We start from the raw sequence: 25,458 nt of genomic DNA, 5'->3' as shown, positions 1-25,458 counted from the left end.
ATGCACCCCTACCCTCGATAGGTCGCCAGCAGCGGTTGCTGACCCTCACAATTAACGTTGGTGATATGTTTGCCCAGCTTCTCGCTGGCCAGAACAGAATTGCGCTAAATATTGGTAATCTTAAATCTTCCGTTGACTTCCGTTTCAAGGCCTTTGAAAGCCGTCTAGCTACACTTGAATCTTCATTCTCGGCCTCTGGCTCTGTGTCTGATGGCGGGCAAAATCAAATTCTAGCATTAACAACTACGGTGAACAGGCTTGCCACGCAGAATGGTGAATTGGAAGCATGTCTCAGTCAACACAACTTCAAGGTTGTTTCTTCAATTCTCGAGGACTTAGAGAATTGCATTGACCGCAGCGGATAACGCCCCGATGGTCACTGTCTTGTGCACCAAACTACCGGCAGAGGTGGCTTCGCTTTCACTTTCGACAACTGTGACATGGCTACTTTCCAAGAATGATGAACTAGAAAATAGGTCCCGTCGCAGCAATATAAATCTTCACGGTCCTGATGAACCGATTGGCGAAACTCAGGAAGCATTATTAGCTACTGTTTCACGGCTATTTTCTTAGACGCCGATGATGCAATGTCCGTCCATTGAGCGCTGTCACAGGATTGGTCAACCTCGGGAAGGCCACCGGCGCCCGGTAATTCCGATCTTCCGATCTGCGCTTCACCGATGGCCTGTCTTCAAATGTGAGATCTGTTCGCAAAAAGATCTGGGAGGCCTCCGGTTCATTTCGCGACAAAGGTTTTGTTGTAAAAATGCGCTATGATCATGTCTTTATTAACAAAATTCGCTATCATTGGAATCACGCATCCAACTGAATGGTGAAATCTTCCAGTAATTTTTTTCGCTCCTCATCTGTGCATTTTATTACCAACCGTGCCAATGCCAGCAGCCATACTGTATCACCATCATCGCATCTTTGACCAGCTTCCACATCGCTTGATTGTCTTTGTTTACTCAATCTTAATGCACAAAGTATAACCAATAAATTTAATGCCTTCTTATCTCTTATTCACTCGTACTGTCGTCACGTTGTTGCCATCACGAAAACGTGGCTACGCAATGGGATTTTTGACTCGGAATTCACTCCACCGGACTATATCGCTATTCGGACGGACCGACAGAACAGCAAAGGGGTGGCGTCGCCCTTTTGCTTTGGTCAGGTCTTAGGTTTTCCGTTCTTCCAGCTCATCTTGATACAGAATCGGCCTGGGGCAAACTTTACTTGGAAAAAAATTCACTTTATATTCGGCGCTTTCTATCGCCCCCCGCGAACTACGGTGGACTCGCTTCAAGCAATCGAAACGTTCATGCAAATGCGCAACCTAGGTCCTTCCAACTTTATTTGTCTCGGTGATTTCAATGCATCGGGCATTCATTGGCGCTCTCTATCGACGTGCGGTCATGATGCCACTTTCGATAAAGAACTTCTAAATTTTAGTCTGAATTTGGAGCTTACTCAGATCCTTAGCAAGCCTACCAGGCAGAATGCTCCTTTGGACTTGGTCTTTCTTAGCTCGAACCTCGCCGCGAATGATTACACTTGTGATGTGGTAGAAGGCATTTCTGATTGATCATAAGGCTGTTTTTGTTTCCCTTCCGTGCATTGTTCCTAAACCATCCATCGTTCTTCCTACATTCCGCGATTTCAATCCCGCTGACGACACCTCTATTCTAGGTACATTGGCTGGTGGCTTCGACACTTTTGAAACACTCAGTATATCAAGTGACGTGAATGTTCTCGTGACATATTTTGAACATATTGTCATGTCATGTATTGAACACTTCATTCCCATCAAAACAAAAAAGAAAAATACTAAATACCTTTGGATGAACAGAGATGCACTACATCTTTCACTTCGTGCTCGCAAGCTTAGACGATTGAAGGACTCCCATAATCCCGTACACACTGCTAAATTTGCTAAGGCGAAGGAGGACCTTCGTACAAAAGCGCAATCAGCTAAGATTTTTTATATAGTGTGCACATACGGCTTCTGTTGAAAAGTAACCCGCATAAGTTCTGGGGATCCATTTTTCCTCGTGACAGCTCTTGTACATCTTTATGTGTGAACAGCGAAATGATTAGTGATTCATTATTAATCCCGAACGCCTTCAACGCATACTTTAAGTCCATTTTTACTTGTGATAATCATATTGTTCCTCCTTTTCCAAACATTCATCCAACTTGCCCTATTAATGATATCTTAGCACAGAAGGTGTCCTAAAACTCATACTAAATCTTGACACAACGAAAAGTGAAGGGCCTGATGCAATCCCGAATTTGTTTCTCGTTCGGCATGCCTTATGGACTTCACGATACCTTACTGTTATCTTTAATAATTCACTAACTTCCGGCATAGTACCTTCATCATGGAAGGTGGCTAACGTGCTTCCGTTACAAAAGTCAGGTAGTAAGCAGCATATTTCTAACTACCGGCCAATATCTTTAACACCATGTTCATGCAAAATACTAGAGCATATAATATACAAACACATTATGGAATTTCTTGAATCAAATAGCATTCTCTCTAATGTACAGCATGGATTCAGGCGTGGATTTAGCACCATAACACAACTTGTCCAGTTCACGCATGACATAGCTTCTAAGCTGGATAAGGGATTTCAAATTGACGCTATATTCACAGATTTGTCCAGAGCTTTCGATAGCGTACTTCACTCAAAACTACTGTCGAAACTAAATGCCATTCTTAACAACCTTCAATTATCGAACTGGATAGAGAGTTTTTTGTCTCATCACTCTAACTTCGTAAGCTTTAACTCGATCAATTACTCGCTGGTGGATTTGTCATCAGGCGTCCGCCAAGGATGGGTCATCGTTCCCTTTTTTTTCTTACTATATAATAATGATTTACCGGGTGAGATATCATCTAAAATCCAAATGTATGCAGACGACTGCGTATTGTATGACATCATTTGATCTCCCTTTGATCATGTTCGCCTTACTGAATCATTCATCAAATTTTCCAATTGCTGTGAAACATGACAAATGAATCCTAACTTCCCTAGGACTGTCGTTATGCCCTTCTCTAATAAAGCTAGCCCATTCTTTTTCACCTACGAATTTACTGATGATTTAATTAAACGCGTTTCTGAATATAAATATCTTAGCCTCACGTTCACCACTAACCTGTCCTGGTCAAAGCACATTGATTTCATTACGAATAAAGTTCTACAAAAACTTGGTTATTTACGTCGTACGCTGTCTACTTCTCCGCGCGACACTAAATTACTGTTATAAAAAACTATTGTTCACCCTATACTTGAGTATGGTAGTATGGTTTGGAATCCCTACAAGCAGTACGAAATTCAAAAAGTTGAGGCCGTCCAAAGGAAAGCCATTAGATTTATCGACCGAAGTTATGACCACCAGTTCTCACCATCGTCAGTCCTGTCCTCATTCAACCTAACATCGCCCGCCGAACAGCGACACGTTAATTCTGTAAAAATATTTCACGGCATCATTCATTCGTCTTGAAAGCCTCTCCAGTAATGTATATATCAGCTTTGAAAAAATTTTCTCTAGTAGGAGCCATCACGCGCCTAACATTACACCCTTTTTTTTTTGCACGCACTAATACTTTTAAGTATGGCTTTTTCCCTAAAACAATTGAAACTTGGAATTCGCTACCAGGAACCAACCATTCTCTCCCATTAAATGAATTCTTGTCTGTGCTCCCTCAACATTGCGCTTAACTTTCTTTCTTTGTTTCCTATTGTATTTCATTTTTGTATTATACGTAAATAACCAAGTTTTTGTATTATCCACTCTTGCTATAGCCCCACCAGGGACTGCAGTATGTGAAAATAACTAAATAAAAGGGCATGGAAGCAAAAAAGAAAAATAGTAAAATTCTGGTAGGTTGTATCAGGGCCGCAGCGGCAGTGGGCCGCGTGTTCCTGCGTGTGCTACCAATGGTGTATGGACACTAGGGTACAGCAGTGACGTAAGCAAATACACAAGGTGTGTTTATGCACACATGAGAAAGCTTACACGCTTAAGCTACAGCTAGCGCGGTGTTGCCGTCTCGTTTTTCAATCGTGCCTCCTCCCTATAGTCGTAGTGAGCTTCGTTCGTACAGCAGAGGGTGTCTGGGCACTCGGGCAGAGAAATGACCCGCAAATGGCGGTGACGCCCGAGGCGACCTTCGTCGCTCGAGTATGGTGGTCCTCCGCATTTGTAGGTGGTTGGGGCTCCTGCGCTTGTCTCAATCTCCGGCGCTTGCGCTCCCTATGCAGACGGACACCCTCCACCGAGGCCGAACGAGCTGAATATCCATCCGTCCTGCTGCTCACGAGTCTCCTCACTTCATTTCTCGACCTCAGGTGCTTACGTGCGACTCCATAGCGGCGCAAGAGTGAAATTTCTGCAACTAATTGGGCACGTATAGGTCTTGCAACTCCACACGAGCACCAGTTTGATAGATGTTTCATCACTCCGCCATGGCACACCACGGCACCTTACTACGGCACAGTGAGCGCTCTAAAATGCGACCATTCCTGTTCGGATGGACAAATGTACCGGCGCCTCTCTCAACTCCATGCATGAGGCCGCACTTATATCCAGTTGCGTCGCACATGGCGCGAAGTTGGCGCCGTCTGTGCACACTCCACATGCATGTCGGAGTAATGACGTCATTCTTCTATACAACGTCACTAAAGTAAGGTACATAGATGACATTTGCCCACATATTGTTTTCGAAGTTTTCCCAGAGCACATACCTTTGGAACGGTGTGTATGCCTTGCATTAACAAAAATTTGCCTTTACACGCAGCACACTTAAAGGAACAAACTCGGCACAACAAAGGCTGTAAAGCAACCCGCACGTTTTCCTTTGACGACTTTTATGTTTATTGGATTCGCTATTATCGATTTCACGTGTTTCAGAAACTTCTCTGTATAAACTTGCTGGACGTATTTACCCCTCTGGTACGAGAAGAAGGCGTCTTGTGCTGCCACAAAAAGGCGGCACATGCAGCATCACATTTTCTTTTTGTACGCTTTAGGATTCGACCATGTCCGGAAAAAGGCGACTCTTCACTGCAGGAATCAGGAGACGAGAACGAAGGCGCGCATCATGATGATGAAAACGGGAACTAATGTATTGAAGTTTGCATGATTAGTAGAAGGTAGTGACTTTATCAGGGTCTCGAAAGGTTGTGGATATCTCTGGAGCCAGGGCGTCTTTAAAGAGCGTTCCAGGTAGAGCGGAGAGGTCCACTGTCAAGAAACGCGAGGGGACCTCCAAAGAAGGGTTGTCCAGGAAAACTTGAGGATATATGAGGAAGGAGTAACTTTTCCCTCTCGGTTTATCTTAGTTGTCCTAGTCATGTCAGGGAGGGGCTGTGAGTAAGGCGTCATGGCCGGTTCCAGTGTCTGAGCGTTCGCCGCCAACATTTTGGTGCTCTTGTCGATTTGCGACGACACCGGCCTCCTCCCCTTCGTCGCTAATCTTTGCTTGTGAGTCAGCTGAGCGAGTGCCAGGGGACGCGTAGACAAGGGCAATTATCTGGACAACGGAAAGCGAGATGGAACGTTGGCCAGACTTGCGGTGCAGAATTCCAGGCCCATCATAGCTATTATTTTTGCCACATTATGCTTCCCCATCCTATGACACGTTAAAGCCTTTTTGTTTTTTGCGAGCAGACTCTACATTTCGTAAAATTTAACGGAAGATTCGTAAGATAGCAGAACAAACCCAAATTTGTGCTCTTTAGGAAAACTTTAAGGGTTGACAGGTATGCGACAACCAGTACGCATGTAACACCTTACATACCACTTTTGAGGTTGACGGTGGCCATGTACGGCGAGTAGCGTGGATGCTTCGTTGGAACAGCGATGGTGATGTCGGCGATGAAGAAGTCGCAACCCGCCGGCACCGCAAACTTGAGGTAGCTGTCCACCACGGTGTGGCAAAGCAGGCCAGTGATGTCTGCGCAGTTGTTACGAAGCATGCCGCTCTCACGGTGTGTCAAGCATACTTAGTTTGTCGAACGAGACTAAAAAGTTTCCAAGAAAGAAACGTTGTTCTGCACCTAAAGCAGCAGTGATTAAAGATTAACCAGAGCCTCAGAGCATTTCCTACGCTGTTTTTTTTTCTCATGAGCCCCATATCTAACAGGAAAATCCTTCCGTAAGCAAACGATTTGAGAAACCGTCGTTTAGGTCGTACGTTGCATAGACGGCCTGGGAGGAAAACGGCAATGACGCAGCGAATCTTAAAGGCCAAAAGCGTGAAAGGATTAGCGGTTCGGCTGCTACCGTTGTTCACGTGACATGTCTCGGACAGTCAATCGTTACGTTACTCGAGTGAAATTGACATAGGCATAATAAGCCCACGCAAGACGTTTTCATTTATTTGACGTCAAATGGCATGTACTTGAACCCAGTATATTTTATCATTCACGCTGCATTTATGTGGCATAGTGTTAATGGTTTGTTTAAATGTCATCATTGCTGTACAAAATGCTTTTGCTGGATGATCCCTTGGGCGTCCGAGTACGCGAAGCATTTTATTTGCTTACGTTACGTCCGGCCTACCACGGAACAGTCATGCCATCCGTGCGGTATTGGTCCAGTGACAAAACACTTCTCACCAATTCGTGCGATGGTAAGAAACTACTGTGAAGCAAAACATAATGTCACGCCCATTTCCTACAGTAGCAGCCACTGTTACGACCAACGCTTTTAGTCTGTTAGACCCGAGAGGGCCTTGGATATCTGTGCACATGCGTCGAACGGCCCCTGTCCCTCAAGGAATAACGCTAAGACCCAATCTAAATTTAAGTCGCCGTGTAAGCAATTTACGACGATACGTTCTTGTAACTGAATAGAGATGGGGCTATCAGTTATCTTAATTTGCTTCTAAGTGTAATAACGACAGAAATGCGGAAAGAGAAGCAGCATGTTCGTTGGAAAGGAAAAAAAAGAAGAAACCGCAAAGCTGGTGGAACAGGGAGATACGAGGAGCGATCGCCGAACGACACAAATCATCCCGAAAGCATAGGCAGGCAAAGAAGGCGCAGTTGCTGCAGGATGAAGTGGCCAGTAAATGGAAAATATACCGGGAGAAAAAGTCTATGGTTCAAATACTGGCGCAGGCAAAAATAAAAGGTGAAAGTGAACACTGGATGTCGGAAATACGTGGGGAGAAAAAGAAGGTCGCATCTAGAATATTTTGGAACCACATGAAATTATTAGGCAGGAAGTCAACAATAATACAACAACATAGCCTAGACGAAGATGGAAACAAGTTGGAAGGGGAAGCGGCACTAAATTACATCCGAAAAATAACAGCCCAATCTTTCCAAGGCAAAGACGAGGTTGTATTCGAAAAAAAAAGAGCATGAAAGAGAAGCACGTGGAAAAGGAGCTGCTGCTGACAAAGCTCAAATGGAAGAAAGCCGAAGAGAAAGTTCCTAAGCGCACAGCCACAGGGCTAGTCGAGGTTCCCATTAGGCTGATAAATGAACTAGGACCAAAAAGTAAGGAAGCTCTGGTGAAAGCAGTGGAAAAAACTTCAAAATATAGAATTCCAGACAGTTGGCGACAAAGTAGAATGAATTCAATTTATAAAGGTAAGGGGGAGGAAGATTTGTTAACAAAAGGTCGTTTCGTGCACTGCAGCACAGAAGTAACTGGAACGACAATACATCTCTCGGCAAAGTCCAGGAATTTGTATATCGAAACTGGTGTCGTCCTGAGAATTCGTTCCAAGTGGACCCGCCCTGCGAAGTGAACTGCTAGAACATGTGAATTGCAATATGGGTCATAAGATAGTTAGCTAAAAAGTAAATTAGTGAGTTCTTGTAAATTATACGATTTTGCATTTCAATTTTTGGTGAAAGTAGTGTCACCAACCTGGAGTAGACCGTCTCATAAACCAGAATTTAGATATCTAGGCAGCCTTTACAATATTTTCAATGTGTTCGCTGAGACACCCTATATATATATATATATATATATATATATATATATATATATATATATATATATATATATATATATATATATATATACGGCGTTGCGCTGCTACGAGGGCGCGGGATGAGGTGCCGTCCACACTGGCCGCATTTCGAAACGGAAAAAGCCGGCGCATTGGGTGGCCGGTAAAGATGCGCCGGTGGCCAGAGTCACCCACTCCAGCGTGCCTTGTAATCGTATTGCGTTTTTCGTAAGTATACTTTTTAATATACTTCATTTATATTCAACATAGTTTCAGTTGACGCGACAAAATTCGAAAGTTGAACTGAACAATTTTTCGTGTGTGATTACTACAAGCCTTGTTGGGAAGGGGAAACTACTTCGGGAGCTCCCAACACATTGCAACAGAAATCTCGTTCTGATCTGGATCCACTGCGCTGAACCCGTTAAAATAAAGAGTTCGTCTACCGTTACCAGGAGGCATAGTTTTCTATTCTGGACAACGTTTTTTTTCTCCTCCTATTGATCGGGTGGGTAGTAAAACACCCCAAGTTTATTTTCCTATTGCGTCACCTGCTACTCATATAACGTAACTACGACGATGTCCTCTGAATTAGGAACGTAGTACCTGTGTTGATTCCGAAACATCAAGCTATAATTTATTACTTCAACCATGACTGTAATCTTTTCTTTTTTTTTTGATCCGTATATTTTTATCGCATATTTTACCAGCAGGAGAGTCATGGTCATTGCGGGCATTGTGCTACTAAATACCTCTTCAAAAGCTCGCAATTGAAGATTCGTAGCTATTTTGGGCAACTGACTGCAAGTGCTGAGGACAATGTCCGGTTTAACGTAGCCGCGCCTGCATTGGTGCTGCATACACTTAGCTTCCGTGTTGCTGGCTTATGCTTCCTTCATTCATTTACTCTGTACTTTCTGCATTCATATACTGTCTCATTTTGTGAGTTTATATTTTCTCATTTTGTCTATTTATAGGTGTTCATCAATTTCGACAACTTAGCCATCTCCAGGCTCTGACGTCTTGTTCCTTGCCAGAGCCCACCTGGCTGGGTATCTCACACAGACGTATTCAGGACCACTTCGCAAAAGCAATACATAGTTGTGAGATACGTACCGATTAGTATTACTGAGAAAACACGGTATACTTGGCCAAAGTAATGCGTCGCATGGAAAAGGAAAAGCCTTCATGCTATGGGACGCATAGGCGCAAAGTATGCATTCTTCCGGGGGGGGGGGTTGAGGGGAAGCTGCGCTATATATATATATATATATATATATATATATATATATATATATATATATATATATATATATATATATATATATATATAGATATAGTCATATCATAAGAAGCCAACAAACGCTGACACAGAGAACAACATAGGGGAAAGTACTTGAACGATAAATTAATGGAAATTAAAGTGGATGAATAAACAACTGTGAAGGTTGTGGGTTCGGTTTCCACCTGCGGCAAGTTGTTTTTTAATCCACTTTAATGTCCATTAAATTATCGTTTCTTCATTTCGTTTATTAAGCACAAGTTTTCCCCTATGTTGTCCTTGGTGTCAGTGTTTGTTGGCATCTTATGATAGGACTAATAAAAATCGGGACCCTCAGTTAACCCCCTCTCTTGTCGTTTATATATATATATATATACATAGCTCGATAATTTCCTCACTGCAGTGACGGCCTTCTGAGTATTTACCAGACTGATAGTGGGAGACCGTTTAATTTCACAGCCCGAGTCCTCTCGCACCACCAAGAATCTGGCGTCCCTCGGCGGTGTAATCTTTCTTCGTGTAGTTGCCGTATACTTTGCTATCACAAATTCTGCTTCGCCATTCCGGAAAAACTACAGACTCTCTCTTTCTCTTGTTCCCCCTTTTTTTACTGAGTCCGAGCGCTGCTGCGCATGTCTGCTGTTGATTCTGATTTCGAGTCAATTCAGCTTGGCCTCATTTCGGTTATTAATTGAATTACACAGGGTGTCTCAACTATCATGCACCAACTATTTAAAAAGGAGCCATTGCGTTACTCGAAGAAAACCTAGCGCGTATGGTTTCCGGTACAGTGGAATAGCCGTCAGTAATTCTTTTGTTACTGAGATTTATTCAGTTAATCATAATTATTTACTCGAGAAGTACCGTCCTAGTTGTCAAAGTGTCAATGAGGCGTTTGTGTGCACCCCCAAATGACATCTAACTGTGGCGTTTTCAGCAAGGCGCTAATGGCGTACTAATTTTTTTCCCGCTGGTAAAGAAACCCCACGAAATATCAAAAATATCACGCGACTGCGCTCCCACCCGCATCATAAAGCAGCGCCCTCAAATAAGCTGATTCAAAGCAACTGATATGCCTGCCGCAAACCCGAAGAGACAGCTCATTACCTTGATAATGGTATGGAAGGAGCACCAACAGCAGGTTTCGCGGCTTCGCAGCTATTTCTTCCTCTAATTTATACGTCACACTTATTATCCGTCTCTCAAGGCCGACTGATCACATTGATAAGAAAAGGCCCTTGATACCGTGGCCGAAGCGCTGCTCTGGGCGCGCACGAAACGCGAAAAGCAATGAAACAGGCATATCATTATTCAAAATCCCGGCTCTGCTCGCACCGTATCGACAGTGTGCGCACGCAGCTATATGGCTACATCTCGCGCCAGAAAGTTGCTTCGGATGAAAGCCAAATTAGAATGATGGTTTTATTTTGCATCAGAGTGTATAGCTGCTGCAAAAAAAAGCTCGTGGCAAAAAATAAAAGCGAATAAACAGACCTTCAAGCGACCCACGTTTAAAGAAAAGGCAAAGCCAATGCGTTCAAGAAAGTAAACGTACCACTTCTTAATGAGCCGAATCGGCAATCGGGACGTCTGCACAAAAAAGCAACAGAAAAAGAAAACCATCGCATTTCAGCGTGCCCTTATTATCTGACTTCGTAAGCGCCGTTGAACACCAGCTGCTGCCTATAGGACGTACTGGAATTGCTGCTTCTGCAGCTACGCAGTACTGAGTCCACTTTATCACATCGTCAGTTGCTTTCTTGATGACCGACGCTGGAATTCTACGGCAGAGATCCATTATCCTTGCCTTGAGCTAATCTGACGTCCATCTCGACCATGCAAACACGATCTTTCATATAACCCCATAGAAAGAAGTAGAGTGGAGAGAGGTCAGGTGACCTGGCCGGCCAATTTACAGGCCCGTTCCTTCCAATCTATTGCACATGAAAAGGCCTATCCAATCAGTATTGTGCTCGGCTGCTGCTGTGTGCTGGTGCTCCATCTTGCCGATACCGCAGAAGTGGAAGACGTGACAGCGGGACTTCGCTGAGAAACTCATCCACCACTCCTTCAAGCATTTCGTCCACGTAACGCTGTCCAGTCAGTGTCGCTTTTGTGATGGCAGGCTTTGTGGCAAAAAGAAAGAACAATCCGTGCAATTTATCTAGGCTAAGACTACAGTTAACACAGCTTTTTGCCAACTAGTACCAAACGTGACGTATTACTTCGGCCCAAGCGCGGCAGATAAGGCTCGATCACTATGTTTTTTTTCTTTATTTCCTTTATTTCGTTCTGGCTAATTCAGAGGGAGCCTGTTCGAGGGAGTTGTTTTATGATGCAGGTGGAAGCGCAGTCACGAGGTATTTTTCATATTTCGCGGGGTTTATATATCAGTCGAAAAAAATGAGCACGCAATTAGTACGTCACTGAAAATACCGCAGTTAGATGTACCTACAAATGCCTGACACTTTGATAATTAGGATAGTACGTGTCGAGGTAGATAACTAACTATATTTACATAAATAACTTTCGGTAACGAAAAAGTTACTGGGGCTACTCCACTGTACTGGAAAAAAATATGCATTAGGTTTTCTTGGAGTAGCGCAATTGCTGTTTTGTTCTAAATCTTGGTGTATCATTGTTAATTAAGACACCCTGTATATATTTAGGGCCTCCACATGCAAGTGAAGATGTTTCTATCCCTAATAAATGTCGTAACCTGTTAAAAGAGGTTATGTTTATCTTTTATTTCATGAGCCGTTAGAATTGCTTACTAGAAGGCGATGCAATACTGAAACACATATCATTCACGTGCACTTCACACGTCATTGATAATGTACTCGGCCCAAGGGCTTACTGAAGTCTGCAGGTTATTTTTTTTAGTGGGGGGGGGGGTCAAAAAAGCAGGCTAAGCAATTTGAATCGAGGTGAACATACAGCAACATATTCATTCTTTAGGCATAAGCTTGTCCATACCTTTAGAAATAATTCTTAATTGGCTACCCTTCCTCTTTCAAAACTATAATAAAGTTTGTCCTGTGCATCTATTTAAATATATTGTGAATGTGCTTGGTGTTTACAGCGCAAATTTCAAACAATGTTGAAGTGAGAAAATATGGATGAGGCAGCCGCCGCTGGTGCTTCTAATGTCCTTGTCCTCCTACTGTCAGGGTTTGCAGAAATAAAGCGAAATTATGAATTCAAAGTCATGCACGTGCGCGCCAACTATGCTGAGGTAAGCTAGAAGCCCCAATAAAATTTTAGGAAGAAAGGTCGAGGCAAGTCAAAGGAAACCTCAAATGATGTGTGTCACAAAACACTGGCAATGACATTTCAAGTGCGTGTGTGTGAGTGGTGGAGGGATAGGCTTCGGCATCACTGGGCCCCCCCCCCCTCCCCCCCCGGGAAGCTCTGGAGGGAATTCGGGCCCCGGAGCCCCCCACCGTAGTCGGCGCCTTGATGTGACGCAGAAGTAGCGCGCCCGATGATAAGTTTCTTTATTTGCCACACAAGCGCGGAAACCATATGAAAATATGTATGCACGCGCTTTACACATCCACGCTTGAGCACTATTCTTGCCTACTTGTCAGGGTGCTGCTATCTGATTGCCTCAAGAAAGAAAGAACGGGTGACTTACTTTTCTTCACGTAAGCGGGATTTGAAGGCCGATCTGAAAACAATAACAGAAAGAATTCGTTTAGGGCTCCTAAAGGATTCCTTAAATCATCAAAAAAGATTGTTATTGTAAGAATATGCAGAAAGTTGAATTTTTTTGTTCACAATATGACTGCAGATGGAAGGATAGGGACAACTAACTACAGAACTTCCATGCTTTGTCAGGAAAAATGTCCGCAGAACCTCACAGAAATAAATCAGTGCCGATTGCTTTGTCAGAAACTTCACGCTGCCGCTGCAGCTTAGTGGATACATGGCGTTGCGCTGCGGAGCACGGGGTGGCGCTTTCGATTCCGTCTGCGGAAGCTGCATTCCCATTGAGGAAGAGTGCAAAAACAAAGCAGCAGAAACGCACAGTGGAACACCGGCGATTTTTGACCATGTCAAGGTGGTAGAATATTTAGGTTCACGAGACCCCCTGTCGTGCGTCTAATAGTAGAAATATTTCGCAAATTGGAAAATACCCTTAAATAAGCGAAAAAGGTCAAAAATGAAACCTAAACCTCACTAAGCAACCGAGTGAACCTCTTCTTGTGACGTCACGAGTGTCTCCACCGAGAAAGGCGCGCAAGGCATGCTGGTCTCGCCCGCTGGCAGCCAAGGGCAGACGCTTGGCTGCATCGTGCATAGAGTTAGAACAACTATAGAGGAAAGGCTGGGCCGGAAACTTGGGAACCTCTAGGGCACCGCCCTGTTGCTGCTGGTCAATGTGGCCAGCGCAATTACTATTTAAAGAGCTGAAAACAAGTACAGGTCACCTTATGCTTTGTCATCTAAAAACGCTTACCTGATGGCTTTATGAAGGTGGTACGTTAATATTAAGTTTAGAGAAAGCGATCGCTAAGTCTGTGACTTATGTAAATCACGATGTACGCATTCATGCAATAAAGGATGGCGCGAATTTCGGTTTCGAATCTGTTTTTTGGATGCGTAGTGGTTTCGTACAGTTTAGGTTTGACATGCGATTGCGCGTCGACATCGGAGGCTATGGCAAACTCGTGCCTTCGCACCGAAGCCCCGAAGTGCTCTGGCATATACCTTCACATGTAAGTAAACGAATGTATCTCCTTGTTGAGAATATCACGCGAGTAGGCAGCTCTTGTGGTGCATCACAATCGTTTGAGAAGCGTCACAGTAGAGCATTTTTCCTACTGAAGGTTTCCCTTCAGTAGGAAATTGCTGGACAGGCGGACCAGCGCACCGGAATTGTACTGGCGAAGCCACAAGCAACTAAAAAAATCTGTTTAATTGTTTCACTTTGAACAATCATGCCTCTACAAAGGCCACAGCAGAAAAACAGACTGATGCCGAGTATCTCTGTGCCACGAAGTTTTCAAGAGGCGAGTGTCTAATGCGGACGAAATCGAGTGCATCGAGACTTAGAACGACAGAAAGCTGAGCTAGTTGGTAAGCATCCATTATGCAAAACAGAGGTGAGGCGTGCAGACAGGGCACAAGAGTAGAGAAGTGGGCGGCGCTCGTGTTGTTTGCTTGTAAATGCTCTACGCCTGTGTCCTGTCTGCACGCCTCACCTCCGTTTTGCATAACCAGTGCATCAACCCTCATATTAATAGCGCAGGCGTTTTATTAACTGTGCAATATTTTCAACACTTCCTTGCATGCCCTTTCATGTGGAATATCTTTTCTGGTCATAAATTTGTGCAGCGAATCTATTTGCATGATCGACTCCGCGCCTGTGGGACCGTTCACTTGCACTTGATGCTTAGTCTTTTACATGTATCCATAAACTGTAGATATGCACAACAGATCCTTGCGAGCATTTTTAAAATTCAATTATTTTAGACAACAGGCACAGGTGCAATACTGACATAATCCTTAATACCACTAAGCAGCTGGGACACATTTTTGTTTACCATACCCGCAGGTAAAATAAGTACATCATGCGTACAGCTCCAGCTCATTTTCCTTGAATGAGTGTGTACAAGGGGTATACAAAATAATTTTTTTCTCGCGCACCGATTAAGTTGCTGTATAAACAAGAGAACCCACCCCGTTAGTGTAACGTATCTTGTACATCACACTAATATGTGCTTTAATTTACCAAGTGAGATGAGTTACTTTTATGGCTCATTCAGTCATATCACACTACAAGCTGCATTCATCAATCTTCAATTGGATTTTGCAAATGTTTAATGAAACGTGTTTCCCTTTTATGCAGATATGCAATGGCAACCCCTTCCGTGTGTTCCAAAGGTAAAATTTAAGCTCGAAATTAAAGACGACATTTCTAGTCAGAAACAAGCAAAAATGGTGAATGCAGAGTATCAGAAGCCCAAGGTACGGAAATTACTAGAAGTGTCGAATGATTTTAAGGAAAGAGTCGTATTTGAAAATGCAAGACTCTTTAGTGGAGGTCAAGCAAGGCAATATAGGTAGAATACTCTGCAAAATTATGCGAGTGAGGGGATGTCAAACAATGGGTCGGGAAATGCGTTGTTTTACTGCAAAACAAAAGCTGATTGCCATTACATAAGTCACTTTAGCATCATGAGACTGCTGCTGGATGATTTCAGAAATAAACCAAAAAACAAGAGAGGCAAAAGTAAAAAAAAGCAATTTAATGATGCTCTCTCCACACTGGGATAAATAAACACAAACACATCACATCTAATGTGGACATATCAGACGCCTTGTGAAACACTAAAGGAAAAATTCAGTTTCGAGCTATGGCACTTGCCGCACAGATGTGGGGGACCTTGCACTAATAGTGATAGTTACCACTGCATTTAGAAATTGAAAGCATTCGAGCAGACAAGGATGATTCTTAATGTTTTTGGCTACCACTTCAAATGCCTCCACCAAGTGTTACAATGCTGCATGCAGCCATACTAAGGATCTCGCAACAACACCTGCAGGTAAAAAGCAGAAGCAGTCAAAGTGCTGGTGTGTTCTGGACACTATGTTAGAAAACATTTAGGCAAGAAGAGTGCAAGAAGCAGACATAACTGCATTTATTTCCATAATTCCCCATTTGAATGGCCTTTTCTTTTTGCTTAGACTATGCCTACGCCTAGCCACAGCAGCTCCCTCATACAGACTCCGCAAGCCAAGAGGCCATGGGGGCAAATGCAGGTAAGAGGCAAGAAGCAATAGCACTGGTATCGACATTAATCTAATTGCTTTCTTTTTCTTTAGTTTAGGCAGCCAGAACCCCTCGAACAGCCACCTTGACTGCGGGTGTGTAACCCTAGTCGCCAAGGAAACACTTGAGGGAAAGCGACAGGCAATGTGAACAGACACTTCTCCATGTAAACGATACTCTTTCTCTCGGATGACTCCTACGCCTCGCCACGCCAGCACACTTGCAAGATGCCGCGGAGGCATGTGCAGGTCAGAGGCAAGAAGCAGTGGCACTGGTGTCGACATTCACCCAATTTCTTTTTCTTGCACTGAGGCAGCCAGCACACCTCGAACAGCCACTTTGACTGCGGGTGTGTCAGTACATTCCTGTTGTACATATGCTCATAATAAACCTCAGTAAATTTGAACTTGATAATAAACTCGAAGGCAAATGGGACATTGATGCATTGTATTTTTGAACGTTTATTGTACACATACAATATATGTTATACTTAGGAGTGCTACAAAGCGTATTTTGAAGCTTCCCCCTATATTTTGCACCTTTAATTACGTATGTGTTGTGTGGCCCTCAATGCAGTTCGTGTTGTAGCAGCTGCACATTGGCTTAAGCTCGTGATATCCACATACTTCTCTCACATATACAAAATAAAATTCTATGTAGTCCTCAGTGTTACAACAAAAAATGAAAGTAAACAATCCGATCGTGGAATTGTGTTTATTACAGTGATTCCTATGAGAGTTACTGACAAGTTGACAACTTGAACTGGTCAATCGGTCCGTAGCCTCCTCTATTTTGCAAAAATAAAGGAGACTATGATCCGTCATGGCAAGTAACTGTATGTATACATAAAAAGGGGGTATGTGTGTGTGTTTGTAGTGGAGGGTATAGCATTAGGGCGGTACGAAAAAATGTACCAACACCATTCTCTAGACCCATTCCTTTAAGGTACCGTAACAAAGCGTATTACGCATAAAGTTCATACAACCAACTCAGATATTACTACACACGCCAGGCGACGCGAGCTACATTTGTCATGACGCATTCGCGACTGCACCGGATGCCCTCCATATTATACTCGTTAATCGTGCTCACTGCCCCGAGGCAAAAGAAAGATCATGGGCGCAGGTGCCTTTTAAGTATCTCGACCTTGCGAGGCACTGCTGCGCGTGCCAGGGCAGCTGTCCATGCGAACACTCCCTGGCACACACCTGCCTCGGCGGCCCCAACCTACGTACCGTTCTGCTTGGAGCTTTGATACCCCCACTGTCCCTTGGGTGCCCTGGAGTTCCTGCGCCGCCTGCTTTATTATAATCTCAGGAGCTCTCCTGAGACTTCCGTTTGTCGGTTACATGTGCCCTACAGCTGGATCAGTACTTATAATAATAAAAAAAACGATCTATCGTTGCGACGATAGGTCGCGAAAGCGGCTTTTGCAACATACCGCGCCCGTGCGAAGAGAATTACGGAACGCCAACGAGGAATCTGACGACAGCTTCGAGCTCGTAACCTCGTCGAGTGACACTCCTGCAACAGGCGTTACCGCTGAAAACCGCATACCGCCAGAAACTCCAACAGGATCATCCCTCGGTTGCATAACTGCCACCTGTACGGCCAACATGGACCACACCCACACCATCCCGCAACATAGAATAAAGAACCAACTTATAAAGCCCAAACACGCGGCTGCACGCACACATCACGACACTACAAGCGAGACGCCATGCTGCTACGCTGCTACTGTTGCTGGCTTAAAACTGACTACTGTCACCAAGTCTAGCAAGCGTCTCAGGAGCTGGCAACATCGGCGCGTAGCAACATGGCGGCGCTCTTGCGGTTCCCGATTTCAATGCATGGGCCCTATGGGTAGCTTGTCCTCTAGAGTCAGTATAGTAACTCTATGGCATCGTGACCGCGCCGGATCTTCGGGTGACATTGTGAGCTGCACCAGCTCCTAGGATCTGTCAGATATTGAAAGATATGATTCTGACGAATTCGATAGCCACGAATCGCCTTTCGCCTTCGACCCGCCATCTCGAGAGCCAGCGCCCCTGTGCTACATATCGTGCTGCAACTTGAAGACCAAGGGTAGCCCAAACCACTGATTTTACACGTGCTGCTTGCTGTTTTAGGTGTTTTACTCCTTCTCAGGCAAACGCTTCGCACGCTCGCTGTGAGATGTGGAGCACAATTTTCCGCATTTGTATCTCGCAAGAACGCCGCTGACTGTCCAAAGCACTGAACGGTGCATTTGTTTGCATCGATCGAAAGGTGCAGCGACCACTCGTCGTTCGCTTGAGATATAATACTAGCCGCTCATCGTTGACATCAAATAATGTCATAACATATGAAAACACGCAGATTTTGTGCATGTAAGCACCGTTGCATCAGTCTGAATTGCGCTAATATGAATGACCACGCACCTTAGAAAACAGCTATCGGGAGACTGTAGTACGGCAGCGTTAGGCTGCCTACTTATCATTCTTTGTATTCTCTTCATGCACAGAATATGTTCCGTAAAGTGGACATTGGTGAGGGCTTTGCGCGCGTGATTGTTCATTTAGAGAACGCGTAGTTTTCTCGCGGAGACGCCGGTGCCAGTACAGATACCGTTGGCAGCTGAACGAGGCGGCTGTTTGCGCTGCTGTATCGAAGGGGCCTACGCTCACTGCCCATTTGGGATACGAGGCAAGCAGTGCACCTCGGAAGTTAAACAATGAGTCCGCACGACAACACGTAAAAATACACCCATCTTCGCAGTCGCATTTAATTTAGGGAAGTGCCGGTAAGTGCGGCGGGCAGCTTTCCGTCGGAAACGGCAACGTAGTGATGTTGATACTGCTCCGTGTCTTCGGTTCTGGCTTTTTGTGTAGGAACTGTACAAAATGAGCAACGGTTTATTTCATATCCGTATGGGCAAAACTGAACCACAGAAGTTTTCTTCATCCTGATGACTTAAGTAGCTTCAGGCCAGCAACTCAGGTCCGCCAGCAGCAGACGCGTGAACTACGCGACTCTGACATATATGCTTAACCTCAGCTGAAAACGATCGGCATCAGCTCAAACTGTGCGTGCGGATGGCGAGGGCTGAAGTTCGTGCAGCCAACAACGCAACACCACTTGCCACCTCCCATCACTTGCCCGTAGGCAGGGAAGGCAAATTCTCCTGACACCAACTTCTCACTAACTCATGATCGTCGACTCTACGCTCTCGTCGCTGTCATTTGCATGAACCCGGCATGCTCTGAGTGGGACTCCACTGACGTCATAAACAATGTTGCCTGTAACTGAGGAACAGGTAAGGTGGGTGTTCGAGGCAATTTAGTAAATTAATTTGTAAAAAAATCTGTGCAACTCTCAAACCTGCTTTTTTGAGTACATGACGGGAATGTGCACAGGAACGTACCCATTGAATTTTATTGACGGTCGTTGACATAAAACAATCGCCGGAGTTGCCCTTTAACCCTGGTCACGTGAGGGAATGCAGCGTTATAACCCCTCTAGTGAAATGTATTTTTTTTTTCTGCGCGTGCCTTGTCAGCGCAAACTGTCACCTTCGTTTATAACTGCGCCTCGGTAAGGCCAAATGAAAACGCGCCGAGCGTCTCAGCGCGGTCGCTTGCCCGCGTGGATTTCATAACTCGAAGGACGGCTCAGCTGCCTTGAAGTGGACATTAATGCTTTTTTATTAAAGCGAAATCCTTTCTAGGCTCACGGTGAAGTTTGCGTCAGCAGACCTGACCGCCGGAGTGTCCGCCGAAGCGTCATGCCACCATATGAAGAGAGATTAAAGAATTAAAAATGATTCATACTGTTAGTTAGTGAATGATAACGTTATAATAGAGATTGGTAGAGGTTAAAGGGACACTAAAGGCAAATATTAAGTCAAACCTAAAGTGATAGATTGGTGCTCGAGAATATCTAAGGCGTCAATATTATCGCGAACAGAGCCTTAGTAATCGACAAATTGAGGTAAATGCAGGACATCATTAGAGACTGCCCCGGGATATTCAAGTACTTGCCCGATGACGAAAGGACTCCTCAGGTAAATTCTGTCACTAGTACTAAAACACTCGTTATAAAAACAGAATTGAATTGCATTACAAGACAAACGTTCTCCAGTTCTCTTTCATGTTTACAACAAAGAACTCAGTCGCATTACCCTTGAAAACGACGCCGGCGGTGTAAAGGTTTCGTTCGACTCTGCACTGTCCCCTCTTTCACATTTCAGTTGTTTCGTTACCGCGTAGTGCTGCGCTGCTTTTACTGGCTTGCGAGTACCAGGGAATTCAACGTCTACAGGATGTCGCGGAATGCCCGAACGGCCTACGCCGCTTGACCAAAAAGGAGCTGCAGCTGCGAAGCCACCGCTCAGTCTTGGCCCGGTACCGCCGTCTGTCGCCCGACGTTTGACTCATCGACGAACAAAGGTAGGTGATGGCGTATGCAACGTCACCACTCCCCCGGTTGGGTGGCGCAAGATTTGAATTTCAAAAAAGGCATGCGGAGTTTTTCTCAAACTAGGTCTTTTCTTCGCACGAGATAAGCGTTGCGAGGTTTCTGGAATGGTATTTAAACAGTCCACGTCGACTTGGTATTTGCATTTGGTGTAGCTTTAATAATGACTAGTAATGAGTAATGATGACTACTAATGACTTGTAGTCACGACTAATGACTCCGAAACGACTAGTATGTCTAACGACGGCTTGTAATCACCACAATTGATTGGAAATGACTGGAAATGTCTAGTAATGAGTAGTAATGAATAAAATGACTACTAATTACTTGTAATGACTAAGAAATTAACAATATATGTCTAATGCTGGCTCGTAATAGCCACAATTGATTACAAATGACTAAAGATTATTAGGCCAGCAGTAATGACTAATAATGACTGGAACGGCTTGAAATGACTAGTAATGACTACTAATGACCAATATGTCTAACGACGAATTGTAACGACCAGTATTGATCACAGATGCCTAAAAATAATCACTAATAAGGCGAATGACAAGAGGAGGAAGAGTAGGCTTTCGCCGTTCACCTCTTAGGAGAGATCTTAAGAGGCCCCGTAATTTTTATACACTCATGACGTGGCCCCCTCCCACCCACTGTCTGCGCAGTCACGTGTCCCACGACGGACGCACCGGGCCTACATTCAGCCAGGCAGGAGCGTGGAGCCAGCGTGGCGTCGGGAAAGTGGGCTCGCCTCGCACACCAGAGGCCCGGCATCACCCAGACCTGAATTTTCCAAATATCCTTTTGCAAAGGTATTGCCTTATTCTCTATTACACGAACCTCGCTGAGGAATTGTACGCGAATCTGAATATCTTTGACGCGTTTTTCACTCTTTGCCGTGGGCCATTTCTGCGACCATCATTCTGTCACGCCCCCGACTACAACGCCGGATTTTCTCGTAATGGGACACATAATGCTTTCGCATTTAAACGCTCGTGTACCGGCGTTAGGTGCTCGTAAAAAGGGCCACGGTGCTCAAAATTATTCGAATTTCTCCTGCAACGGCGTACATCAAAATCTGATTGCGGTTCTTAAGGGGGCAATCCCAGATTTCCTTCTTTTCTTTTATTTGAGCCAGCACGAATTGATTAACGCTGCTAGTACTAGTCGGGTCTCTAAATATAGAACGTTAACGTGGTCATTCGTTTAATCGACAGTCACTGCGAAATCTTGCACCGTGTGTACTTTACGCGATATATCGCGTATGCATCACTTTGTATCGCCACGCGATGCCCCTCATATTGAAGGGCTTGTATGCAGCACTTGACTGTCTGATATCATGTCGGGTCGGCTTCCCCTTCGTAGTCCCCGTATGTGTCGGTAGGAACCCGCGGCAGCTACTTATTGACCAGTTTCTTTCCAACTTCTTGCTCGCCATGTTTCTTGGTTTCTGTATGTAGTATTATACTGAGGCACTGTCTCTTATGTGTGTTGGTCGTGGTTTCGTTGCACTTGGACTTTATACGGAACCTCACGGCGACGCCGACGACAGAAATGCACCTGGAATGGCCACATAGTTGCTATCGCAATCAAACGGCTGATGGAGGTTATACCAAGATTGCGAAGTTTACAACAGCTAGACAAGAGGAAATTTTATTAAACGTGTGCTTGCGCACTCAACTCGCTCGCGAATATTTTGCGCGCCAAAGTACATGATCCACCTCTGCAACAAATTATCATTGGCTGCGACGCCACGCCACGAGCGCGCCTCGAGATGGAATTTGGGTTCACCTCGTGAATTTGGGTGCACGTTGAAGGACACCAGGTTGTCAAAACTAATGCGGAGTTCTTCACTACGGCGTGCCTCATAAGGAAACCGTAGTTCGAGCACGCCAAACCCCAGATTTTTTTAGTCACCGTGCAAACAACCAGCTACCTATTTTAGATGATCAGCACGTGTTTATGATGTCGTATACTGTCATATTACACATACCAACAATGGGGATTGGCGAAGGTAAAGCCCCTTGATAATTTGAAAGTAGCGACACTCTCCTCCTCACGGCGCTTTCCTCCTCGATTCTCCTCGCCCGCCGGCTGCGCACGGCACGCTATTCCTCCTGGGCTCCTGCGGACGGGCCGCAGGATTCTATAGAGGCGTGTTATATTGGGCCAGTTGCGCGCCCCAGTGGGGTTGAAAATTTTGAGAAATGCTAATAACAGCATCGATAATGCTGGAGGCAACGTTTATGAGGAGGTTGGTTTTTTCTTAACGCCGTATGAATGGGGTATACTAATTTAAATGGAGCTTTGAGGCGAGTTCTATACTCCAGACAATTTTTCTGCCACATGATCAGATGCTTTACTTCGTGCGTCTGGTCTAGTATTGCTTGTGACACATCCCTTTGTCTGTGGCTTATTAAGCGAAAGCCTTAGACCTCTGTTTCAAGGTCCTGTTGTGAGCTACAGAAAATATCACGTGACCGAAGGAAGGCGGGAAGCGAACCAAAGCATGTGCAGCCGCGTATAAGAGATGATTAATGATTACCAAAGTAATGATTGATTAGTGATTGGATTGTTGTTCATGCGCCCTAATCCACCCCAATCGGTCTTAATACCCTTTCATCAACACTTCACCTTAATCCATCGTAATCCGCCTTAATTCTCCTCCACGCACCCAAATCTTTATTCATGCATCTTAATCCTTCGCAATGCACTCTAATCCACTTTAATCTTCTTTAATATACTCTAATCAATCTTAATCCTCCCTAATCCACCTTATGTCAACCACTAATGATTCATTAATTAACTTGGGTAATCATTCTCTCATACAGGGGTGGACATGCTTTGGGTCCCCTCTGGCCTTCCTTGGGCCACGTGATACTTCCAGTTTAGAACGCGACCTTTAAACATAAAGATCTAAAGGCTTTCGCCTTAAAACTAAAAAAAAGCTGAATTTTGACTAGTGAACCCTCAGCACCTACAATACTACGGGGATACTTGCCACTAATTTTTTCAGGGCGCAAAGCAGAATCAATAATTCTGCGCTTCCGACTGAATAACAACAGTTTGCGACGTGCGAAGTGATGGAGATACCCCAGAATATTAAGCATACTGAGGACAACCGCAACAAAAACGCTGGTGAGCAGGCCGGAAGAATGATAAAAAAATGCAGCATTACGGGATGCTTTGCTACGAGCTATAAGAAAGACTCCTCAGCTCGAAAACAACGCTGTTCTTTGTCAGAACAAAGTTGCTTCGGCCAATGTCATGCAGCCACTGCTTCCTACGCAAGCCGTTACGCTTTCGTTGGGGTATCATAAAAACGGCATAACCATCTTCAGGCTTCTTGCTGCAGTTATATGCGCAACAGCCCGGCATAGCGCTAGCACATAGACCAGAAACATTGCGCACAACGTTCGCTACGCCGAGCTAAAGCACCGAGCCAGCCGTGGCCAGGAGGAAAATGGCGCGAACGAAAAAGAAAAACACAAGCAAAACTCAAGATCTGCGTGTTTCCAAGGGCAACGGCAGGGAGACCAATCGTCGTGCAGAAAAACGGGGGCAAAACTGGTTGCCGCGGGGGGGACACGCAAGGGGCGAGGAGGAGGCAAGGAGGTCGCGCAGCGGCGGCAGAGTTCAAAGAGTGGCGGTACTTTCAAATTATCAAGGGACTTTAGGCGAAGGTACAGGCGCTATATTAAAGCTAAAGAAGGAGGAAGTTATGCAGAAATCATCGACGAAGATTCTAAACATAAGCGAATGGCTTGAACGAATGAACAAAGCAACGAACGAACGAGTGAACGAGCGAGTGATAGCTGCTCCCCCCCCCCTCACCCCTTTTTCCGTGTCCCCCATCCCCGCAACTCCATTGCCCGAAAGCACACGCAACTCTCTCTCTCTCTCTCTCGGCGACTTCATTTCCCTTCCGGTAGTTTCTTCGTGGCAGCGGTGAAGAGCGAACGAGTCCTGTTCTTGCTCTCCTTGGTGTGTCGGCGTCAACGCGGTCAGCGTTGGCCGGAACGTTTGCATGCACCTGCGGTTTAGTTTTCGTGGGACAGAATCCGCTATTGAATCTCGTCCATTGCGCCGTTCACGTTGGGCTGACGACCGCCAGGCGGCGTGCGAGATGTGCGATAAATGAGCGAGCGACAACCTGCTTTCCTGTTTCATTGGGTTCCTTCACGCCACTCGCATGCCCTGGAGCATGTGCCCCTGCACTCTCCGCGACAAACGAACGAGCGAGCTAACGAGCGGCCGTGCTGATTCCCCCCTCTTTCCCGCACCCCTTACCCAATGGGGTACCATGGTAACTCTCCCCCAATATGTAATGAATACAATGAGGTAGGAGAGCTCACGCACGACGGCCCTCACTCGGTTGCCCAAGAGCACACGCCTTTATCCATAGTGCGATTCCTCACCTTCCCCCTCCTACGCGAGAACACCGTCTGATCACCCGACTTGCGACACAACGAAAATGGCCGAAAAAGTCAAAGAATGCTATTCGCTTTCAAATGAAGAAATATGTCGACAAATGCACGATGTCGCAATTATGAGAATGGCATGGCTACAACGAAATGATGGCAGCTTGGTGAAAGATTGACGCCAGGATGATTACGATGGCGGGGTGACTCCGGTATAGGACAACGAAGGTTCGATTGGTATGACGACGCATCATGAAATGACGGCGACTGCACGGTTACGATGTCGTTATTATGACAACATGATGACGCCACCGCGATGACAAGATAACAAAGCAGTGACTTCGACAAAGTAAAGACGGCGGAGCGTTGGCGATGGCATGACAACGTTGCTGGAGGAATGATAATAGAACAGAGTTTGGCAGAGACACTTAGGAATGCTTGCGTGTGGGAATGCGAAAGCATTGCGGTAGCTGTGGCGAAATAGTGCCGCTTCAGTATTCATCCGCATGTCGTCGTGCACGTTGTAAACTTAATAAAGGGAAAATTA

General features: G+C 45.1%; 1 protein-coding gene across 4 annotated transcripts in view; it reads right to left on the bottom strand.

Moving 5' to 3' along the window:
• Positions 1 to 25,458, bottom strand: part of LOC135913065 (uncharacterized) — a 107,291-nt gene that overhangs the window by 36,721 nt on the left and 45,112 nt on the right. For all 4 annotated transcript variants that reach the window (XM_065445737.1, XM_065445743.1, XM_065445750.2 and 1 more), the window contains 2 exons: positions 12,895 to 12,927; positions 5,807 to 5,962 (listed from right to left, as the gene is read on the bottom strand). In XM_065445737.1, coding sequence (XP_065301809.1) covers positions 5,807 to 5,962; positions 12,895 to 12,927 — 189 coding nt within the window. The remainder of the gene's footprint in view (positions 1 to 5,806; positions 5,963 to 12,894; positions 12,928 to 25,458) is intronic.

Source organism: Dermacentor albipictus, chromosome 1 (assembly GCF_038994185.2).
Source record: "Dermacentor albipictus isolate Rhodes 1998 colony chromosome 1, USDA_Dalb.pri_finalv2, whole genome shotgun sequence".
Lineage (NCBI taxonomy): Eukaryota > Metazoa > Arthropoda > Arachnida > Ixodida > Ixodidae > Dermacentor > Dermacentor albipictus.
The sequence above is the reverse complement of the archived record's forward strand: the minus strand, read 5'-3'. Positions and strand labels throughout refer to the sequence as shown.